The sequence below is a fragment of the Sciurus carolinensis genome, chromosome 11 (genome assembly GCF_902686445.1).
Source record: "Sciurus carolinensis chromosome 11, mSciCar1.2, whole genome shotgun sequence".
Taxonomy (NCBI): Eukaryota; Metazoa; Chordata; class Mammalia; order Rodentia; family Sciuridae; genus Sciurus; species Sciurus carolinensis.
This window is the reverse complement of record NC_062223.1, coordinates 95108943-95118348: the sequence shown is the minus strand read 5'-3', so window position 1 is coordinate 95118348 and position 9406 is coordinate 95108943. Positions and strand designations below refer to the sequence as shown.

The window sequence follows — 9406 nt, the reverse complement described above, 5'->3', positions numbered from 1 at the left end:
GAATCTTAATACCAGTAAAGTGGGTGTTAATGTCAAAAGATTGTTCATTATTCACCATTATTTTACCTCTGAGTGTGTGCCTTCTCATTTCTTTCTCTTTCGCGTTCTCTCTCTCTCTCTCTCTCTCTCTCTCTCTCTCTCTCTCTCTCTCTCTCTCTCTCTCTCTCCCTCCTCCTCTTTTTCCTCCTCCTCCTTTTTCTCCTCCTCCCTCCTCCCTCCTCCTCCTCCCTCCTTCTTGGGAACTGGTTCAACCAGAGTACAACCAGCTCATCTGCATCTGACCCTAGAAAACTGCAGGAGCTAGTGCAGAGCAAGGCTGAGGGAAGAGTGGCAACGGCGGTGCGGAGAGCACACAGCCGGCCCTGCGCTGCGCCGCGCCGCTCAGCGCCGCTCGGGAAGCCCATGCGGGGCCCATGCTGCCCGGGGCACGCTCATGAGGCCTCTGCGGTGCGGGAAGAGGAAGACCCGAAGCATCTCCCTGGGGCTCTTCGCCCTCTGCCTGGCCGCAGCCCACTGTCTGCAGAGTAAGCGTGGGGCGGGGCGGGCTCTGGGGTCTGGAGGCTGCCGTGGGCCACCTTGTCCGGTTGAGGGCGCGCGGCGAGCCGGCTGGCAGGCCCCGCTCCGCTTCCTCGCCCGGCTGGGCTCAGCTGGAGCCCGGACACTGATCGCGGTGGAATCGCCGCGGGGCAGAGCAGGGGCTCTCTCGACCCAGGTGCACCAGGCCACTTTGGGGCGCTCACCCGACCCGGAGAGCCCCGCCGGCTGTTATCGGAGCCGGAAGCTGGCTGGGAGATAACCGGCTCCCCGCCCGGAGGTTGCCTCCTGTACGACGTGTTTTTTTTCTTTTTTCCTGGAATAACCAGATTACAGCCCCCAGGGCTCATGCACCCCGCCTTCTACTGTGGGGACCCCTCCATCCTTCCGTGGGCTTCTGGGGTCGTCGGAGTGTTCCGCAGACCTCCTGACCATTCAGACGAACCCACGGCAGCCTGATCCTGAGGAAAAGGCGTTTGAGGGGTTTAAATTGGGCAGTGGGCCCTGAATTTCTTGGGCAGGGAAGGTCCTCACCACGTGACACTGAGCAGAGGGGTCTGGATGGCTAGCTCTAGAATCTCTGCCTGATATGGCCCACTGTCCCACAAACTCCCGTGGACACAGATTGTAATGCAATTTTACCTTCTCATTCAATCATTATCATTATCCTCTTTCCCATTTTACAGATTAGTCAACTGAGATTTATATGGGACCAGAGCAGGGCTGCAAGAGGTGAGAGGACATGTAGTAAAGTACAGCACTTGTGCTTTCACAATTCCTCCAACTTTATAAGGTTCCTATCATTTAATCCTCAGGACAACCTTATAAAATGGGTGCTACTCTTCTCCCTGTTTCACAGGTGAGGAAACTGAGGCACAGAAAAGCTATGTTACTTGCACAAGGTAACCATCTAGTCCGTGGAGAAGCCAAAATTCAAACCCCAGCCACCTAACCCTGTTGCTCTTTACAGTATTCTGCTTTGAAATTTGTAAATCTCAGAAATCAGAAAAACTGGGATGGGGTATGTTCCTCTCAGCTGAGGAGCAAGAAATATCTGGTTGTTAGTCTGGCAGATAAGTATGTGTTTCTGCATTGAACTTCTCTATTGTTTTGCAAGCCCCAAACCTATGGTTCCAACCACCATTGGTACACATCTGTATAGATGCCTCCTATGTTCAGGGACCAGTCATTTACTTACTCGTTGACTATACCTTCTCCTGCAAGAAGCAGACCACAGTGGATACTGGAGACACCATGGTTCACAGTTTTGTCCTCAGGAAGCTTAGATGCTTATTACTGTCAGGCAAACAAGAGTGCCATACTTGGCCTGGCAAGACTTGAGAGGCAGAGGCTCCATATTGTGGAAACCTACAGCTCAGAACCCAGGCTTGGGGAAACAGTTGCTCCAAAGGAAGCCACACCTACCCGAACCTAACAAGTGGATAGGAACAGCCAGGGAAATGGGACAGGGAGACTGCAGAGTGCCCCAGACCAGATAGCACATGTAAAACCTGGTAGACAAGTGAAAGTTTGCAATTATTCATTGACTGTCTCCTGCACAGTTGAAAAAAAAGCACCCTCTTTCAGCTCTGAGTCCAGCACTTGCCCAGTGCTAGCCATAACTATCCCTAACAGATGCTGAATGAATGTGTACCTGCCTGGAATCTGTGTATCTGCCAGGAGCCCTGTGCTGTGGGCCAGCCTTCATGGTGCAGAGTGGGCCTCCTCCCTCTCATCAGTTCCTCTGCATCCTCAGCCTCTGTCTCAAGCTTCCTTCTAGAAAATCTTATATTCATCATTTACCCTATACCCCCAAACACAAATACCCTGTGTTTTAAACCTTTCCTCTATGACACTGTTATGGACTAAATGTTTGTTTCCTCTCAAAATTCATAGATTGAAGCCTTAGCCTCTAATGGTATTTTCGAGGTGGGGCCTTTGGGAGGTAATTGGTTTAGATGAGGTTGTGAGATCGGGGCCCCTATTATTGGATAAGTGTCCTTATAATAAGAGGAAGAGAGACCAAAGCTCTCTCCCTCTGCCCTATGAGAACGTAGTAAGCAGTTGAGCAAGCCAGGAAAGCCCTTGCTAAAAATTATATCTGCCAGCACCTTGATCTCGTACTTCCTCCAAAACTGAGAAATAAATGTCTGGTTTTTAATCCACTTATTTTTGGGTATTTTGCTATAGTAACCCAAGCAGAGACAGAAACTGGTACTGAGAAGCGGGGCACTCAGTACCTAATAAATACCTGACACTCTGGAAGTGGTTTTAGAACTGGATAATGAGTAGAGGTTGGTGGAGTTTTGAGGTGCATTCTAGAAATTTGGATGCTAAGGGCAGTTCTGATGAGGACTCACATAGAAACGAGGGGCATAGACAATGGAGAGAAGATAATTTTTCTTTTAATATGGCAAGGAACCATGCTAAATTTTGTGTTCTGATATTTTGTGGAAGGAAGAACTTGCAAGAGATGAAGTCAGATAGTCATCAGAGATATTTAAGCAAAGTGCTGGAGGAGAGGCTTGGTGCCTCTTGACGAATCATGGCAGAATTTGAAGAAGGAAGGAAAGAAGGGAAGGAGGGAGGAGGGGAGGAATTATTAAACTAAAAAAAAAATCTCAAAACTTAAAGATTTGTAAGGTTCTCAATCTGTTCATATTGCAAAAATTTAAAAAGTATGTACAGAAGAGAACACCGAGGGTGTGGCAAATAGCCACTGGATAAGATTAGTGTAGGTCTGAACCTAGTGGATAATCAGCTGCCCCAAAAGAAACACTGCCAATTTGAACTGAAGGGGATGGAGAGAGGGAAAAAAGGAAGGAAGAATGTGGTCTTCTCAGATCCTATAGGACAAAACCATACAGTGATTCAGCTATAAACCTGTACTGTGCTTCCAGATAGGAAAGAAATAACCAAAAGAGATTCAAAGACCTTTAGGTCTACCTCCTCAATTTGAAAGAGTGGGAAGGGGACTTTGCTTCAGTTTCAACAGGCCAGACAACCCAGAGCCTCAGGGGATACAGGGTTACCCAACAAAGCTTCAGGGGTTGTGACCCCATTGCACTGGGTTCTGAAGGCAAAGAATTCAGCAAAGATTATTCTGTAGTTTTAAGATCTAAAGGACTGGGTGGAGTCTTGCATGCCAGTAATCCCAGTGACTCCTATCACTTTCTTTGCATTCAATCTAAGGAGTCATCTGACTGGGAATGAAGCTTGGGAAAGACTTGGATCTTGGGTGGAAGATGCTAGAATAGTTCCCGATAGACCTTTACACCAGTGCCAGAGGAGGACAGAGATGGGGGTCCCTGAGTGCCAGGCACTGTTAAGAGGAGCTACATGAAGCTCCTCTGACTGTCTGACCTTCTGTAGTAGGCTAAGATCCTTAGCCCAGGTTCACTGTGGAGCTGGATACAAGTCTTTCAGAAGCCAGTTCCTAAAAGTGGAACATCAGACCTGTTCTTTTCTTTCCCCATCAACCAATTCTTCTCATACTTGAGAGTAAGGTTTCAGGGATTCTTGAACCAGAACTTGTTTTTAGGTCAGGTAGATGGTCAACTCAGCTTAGTAGTTCCTGCTTGATTAGCCATCCCCCATGTCACAGACTGCTGCATGCTAGTGATGCAGACCTGAGCACAGTGTAGTGCCTGCTGCCCCTCTTGCAGGGAAGATGGACTGTCACTCAACTCATAAGTACAAGCCAGGCTGTGTACCATGCTGAGGAAGCCTCATGAGTCTGGCAGAGGAGAAGACATTAAGGTGTGCCTTGAAGAGAGAGTAGGGTCTGCAGAAAGAGGAGGAGGTGATCTGAGCTGAGGTTGAGGGAATAAAGGTGCATTAGGGAGTGGTCAGTAGTTTGGTACAACTGGAATTGAGGAGGAAACATGGGAGATGAATACTGAAAAGAAAGGTACAGATTATTGAGATTTTTCAGAGCCAGGGGAAACACAGCTAGATGTATATTTTAGAAAGATCACTTAAAATAGCTTCAAGACAACCAAAGATAAGAAGAGCTAGTCTGGGTGCAGTGGCTCATGCTTATCATTCCAGCAACTCAAGAGGCCGAGACAGGAAGATCCCAAGTTCAAGGCCAATCTTGGCAAATTAGTGAGACCCTATCTCAAGAATAAAAATTTTAGGAGTTGGGGATATAGCTCAGTTGGTAGAGTGCTTGCCTTGCAAGCACAAGGACCTGGGTTCAATCCCCAGCACCGCAAAAAAAAAAAAAAGAATAAAAATTTTCAAAGGACTGGGGATGTAGCTCAATGGTAGAGCACCTCAGTTTCAATCCCCAGTACTGCAAAAAGGGGGAAAAAATGGGGGAAGAAGGAAAGACAGACCAGTATCTCCTGAGTTTGTATAACTGTTAAGAGCAATTACAAGTGAAAAACAACTATTCATTGCACACTTGGTGCCAGACACTATAATAACTGCTTTCAACTCATCTTCACAGTAATCCTGCAAAGAGGTGCTGAGCCCCTATTTTATGAGGAACCTGAGGCTCAGAGAAATTGAGACATTGCCTAAAGACATTAATTAATTCAGCAGGTGTTCATGAAAAGCTAGAGTTGCCAGGCACTGTGCTAGATACTGTGTATTCATTGGTGACCAAGATAGACTGGCCCCTGGGTTCCCAGAGCTTACAGTTGATTTAGGAGGATAAACCATTAATCAAGAGGATCACCACAGCATGGAATAAGTATATTAATACAGGGGAATGGGAATCAATGAAAGTACAGAACTGGGGCCCTCAGCCCAGTACTGAGGGATTGGGGAAGCCTTCCTGGAAGAAATGATGTTTAAACTAAGACCTAAAAACTGGAAAGGAACTGGCCCACTAGATTCTTTGGAGGATCACCATACTGTAGGCTGGGGTATACAGTCATGTATGCACCTAATTTTAGATCACCCTATACTCCTCTTCCAAGTGCCTTCAGGCATCCTTTAAACACCTTCTGAAAGAATGCTTGGGAGAGCATGCCACCTCTTTACTTCTTTTGTCCTCCTGTTCAACACATATATACTACAGAGGTGTCTGAGGAGAACCCCATTACAGTTCTCCAGTCTGACCAGTGACCTGAGGTCCCACCCTAGGTCCTGCAGCTCACTGTAGAGAGGGCAGACCCAACCAGCTCCACGCCCCCAGGTTTGTGTAAGGGAGGCAGTCACCTCTGTCCTGCCTGGCTTTCTTGGCATCTGATTAGAAGCACAGCAGTTACTTTACCATAAACCACAGTCTTTCAGAAAGACCAGTTTCCCAACAAGGGTGACCCTTGTTTGTGCCTGGAAAAAGCATGGTAAAAAAAATTCCTTTTGGAATTTCACAGGGAAGAATTTCAGGTTGCTCAATCTCTTGCTGCGTTTCCAGAAGAGAATCGCAGATTTACAAATGCTATTTTGAACCTATTGGGCTGCTGTAATAAAATACCAGACTGAGTAAATTATGAACAACATAAAATCACAGGCACCATGGTGCATCTCTAGTCTCAGCTACTTGGGAGACTGAGGCAGGAGGATTACTTGCACCTAAGAGTTTGAGACTAGCCTGGGCAATGTAGTAAGATCTCAAAAACCATCAAACAAAAAATGGAAATGGATTGCTCACAGGTCTGGAGGCTGGGAAGTCTAAGATCAAGACACCAGCAGATTCAGTATGTAGTAAGAACCTGTTCCACACAGATGGGCCTTCTACATCCTCACAGGAGAGCTTGCTTGAGCATCTTTTATATGCCACTGGTGGAATTCTTGTGAGTAAATCACTTACCAAAATCCCACCTCTTCCTACTATCACACTTGGAATCAGGTTCCAGTATGCGAATTCTGGGAGACACTGATACTGCCCTTTACCGGTGATGAGTCCTGCTTCCTCAGGTGCTGAAGTATAACGCCAGAGAAGCACGCAGAGGCAAACGTAGAGTAGAAAGTAAGAAGCTTTATTAAAGAAAAGTAAAAGCAGACTTCTCCCGGGTGGAAGAAGGGGACCCAAAGGTGGAATCCATCGGATTGAGCAAATCTTGTCATTTTTATAGGTTTTATTCTCCCGTTCTTTCCCCCTTATCTCTTTCCTTTCTGCCTACTCGATTAGAACCGTTTTTTGCATAAAGTGTGAAGCGGTGGGCAAGGGGAGGGCCAATGTGATTCAGGCAGGTAAAGGCCCAGGGGGCATTAATTAGCATCTCCTTGCCTGTAGTCCTTGACAAGGGCAGCTAAATTTGGTTATCAATAGGCTCTGCAGATCCCTGACATTCCATTCTCTCAGGGCAGTCTCCAACTTCTATAGGCAGATGACTTTCATGCCCCATTTCCTCTATCTGACCGGATCCCCTATTTCTACACTAACTGCCTGTCCCTAATTCTGGCTTCAACACCAACATTTATACCATAGCAAAGGCTCATTCCAATTCTATACTTATATTATTGAAGCAGGAAGACCCCGCCTCCTCTACCTGACCTGCCATCTCCCTGTCTCAAGTATACTGCTGCAATCTCTCCAGCTTCTCTTTACACACCCCTGGGGTTGGGGAGTTCACCACCTCAGTAACTAGCTCTTTGACTCTTCAAAGAATTCTCTCAAATAGTAATTTATTGAACAATCATTAAGTATTAGAAACTGATAGACTCTTTATTGTCCTGTTTAAATTTATTCTTCTGCAGCAGTTATGCAGAGCACTATGATGGTATCCTTATTGCAGAAGTTCTATAACTAAAAGAAATTAAGAAACGTACCCTAGGTCACACAGTTATTGCTGGCAGAATACAATTTTGAACACAAGTTTGTCTGACTCTAGAATCCATTACACACAATGCCTCAATCCCACTCAGCAGAACCTGTCTTCTTTCCTTCTTTGCCCATTTGCCCTCATTTTGGCAATACCTGCTGCCCCATTCTTCCCTTCTCCAGGATGAGTTGTTCTTCATCACAGGTGATCCCCAGCCATGCAGAAGTGGTGTTAGCAATCTTGGAAAAGGAAAGGAGGAGTCTGAGCCTCCCAGATTCTGAAAGCACCTGGCACCCACTTACTACTAAGGTCTTGCAAAATCCTTACTTCTAAAATTCTAAAAATGTGGTCCAGGAACTACCAGCAGCAGCAGCATCTAGGAACTTAGAAATTCAAACTCTTGGGCCTAACCTTAGACCTACGGCATGAGAAAGCAGGGATGGGCCTCGGTGATCTGTTTTTACAAGTCCTTTCAATGATTCTGATGCAGCTACATATTTAGAACGATTGCATTACAGAACTGAAGAGGGTGGGGGAGCAAATGGAAGTACTTAGCCTGTCTGTTCCTCCTCCTAAGTCACTAGAAATAGGACCAACCAGATAGAATAAAAATGAAAGGACACCAGAAAGAGTCTGCTTCCCCCAAATGTGTCCCTGAAAGGGCTCAAGTATTTTGAAACATTCCTCCCTCACACACTCCTTTGGCCTTTAGCTTTGTTAAAGTGCCCTCAAGAAGGAGTTACAGTAAATGTTCAACTGCAAACCTCTGGTGATTATCAGTCTTGGTTGCACCCTGGAATCACATAAGGAGTTTTAAAAAGCAGAGGTCTTGTTCCCACCCACAAAGACTCTGAACTCATTAGTCCAGGGTAGTATTTTTTAAAAACTTCCCCAGAAGATTTAATCAGGGTTTGAAAACAACTTGTGTAAGCGATTCAGTCCTTTCTAATTGGCAAACTAAATACCTGAGGACCATTACTCCTGGAAACAAAGGTCAGAGAAGGGCAGTGTATTCTGTTTTGTTTTGTTTTGGTGCTGGGGATGGAACCCAAGGCTTCACATGGGCTCTGCTAGTGCTCTGCTCCACCACTGAGCTACACCCAGCTCATCTGACAGTCCTGAAGGAAGCCTGACATCAAGTTGTTGGCAGGGTGGCTCCCTTCTGAGGACTGCGAGGAAGACTCTGTCCCAGGCCTCCACCCTAGCTTCTGGTGGCCTCTGGCAATCTTTGACATTCTTGGTTTATAGAAGAGTCACTTTATCTGTCTTCGTCTTCACATGGCATTCTTTCTGATACATGTCTATCTTTACAGTCAAATTCCCCTTTTCAGAAGGACCAGTCACATCGTGTAGGGCTCACCCTGATGACCTCCTTTTAACTTGATTACCTCTGTAAAGACCCTATCTCCAAATAACACACATTCTGAGCACAGTTTAGGATGCCAATATATCTTTTTAGGGCACAGTTTAAAACATAGCAGACAGACAAAAAAGGGTAGGAATCTTGGGTAGAGAGCAGGTCTTGGTGGTTCCATGTGCTACCTGGATTCTGTGCTCACCTGTAGTGTGTGACTCCCATGTAGACCTTATCAGGGTCTCTGATCACTCTGTTGCACCAGTTTCTCAAACTAGCACTGGTGGACCCTGATCATGTATATATTTTAAAAATCACCTGAGAAAGACAGAGAGAGAAAGCAAAGGTCTACTGTGGGTCAGTCACCGACTACAACAAGCATGCGAAGTGACTGTTGTGACACACCCACTTTACCGAGAAACAAAGCAATTCAGAGAAGCTAGTTAATTTGTATGGAACAGAAGACCACCAAGGCAAAGTGGTAAACAATTCAGAGAGAAGTTGAGGATTCTTATCTGCCAAGGACAGAAGACAAGCCAAGTTTCTCTGCAGGACTAAACAAGGATCCCAGAAGCCCTCTGGCCCCTGGCAGCCCCCTGTCCCCAGCAATGCCTGGGCCACACCTCCTATTGCCTTGGTGCCTCTGTGGGCCATGACTAGCTTTCTCCACAATTACTGTGGCTTGTGGTGGCATCACATCTCTTTCAGAGGCATCACAGAACTAAAGTGACCTCTCATCTCATATCCAAACTCCGGAGAAAGAATCTGATTGAGTCATCCCAGATCTGTGGTCTGCCTT

General features: G+C 46.3%; 1 protein-coding gene across 1 annotated transcript in view; it reads left to right on the top strand.

The window, feature by feature from the left end:
• Positions 1–327: 327 nt before the first annotated feature.
• Vstm5 (V-set and transmembrane domain containing 5) overlaps positions 328–9406 on the top strand; it is a 28904-nt gene continuing 19825 nt past the window's right edge. The window contains exon 1 of the mRNA XM_047518753.1: positions 328–524. Within this exon, the coding sequence (XP_047374709.1) occupies positions 434–524 (91 nt within the window). The 5' untranslated portion in view covers positions 328–433. The remainder of the gene's footprint in view (positions 525–9406) is intronic.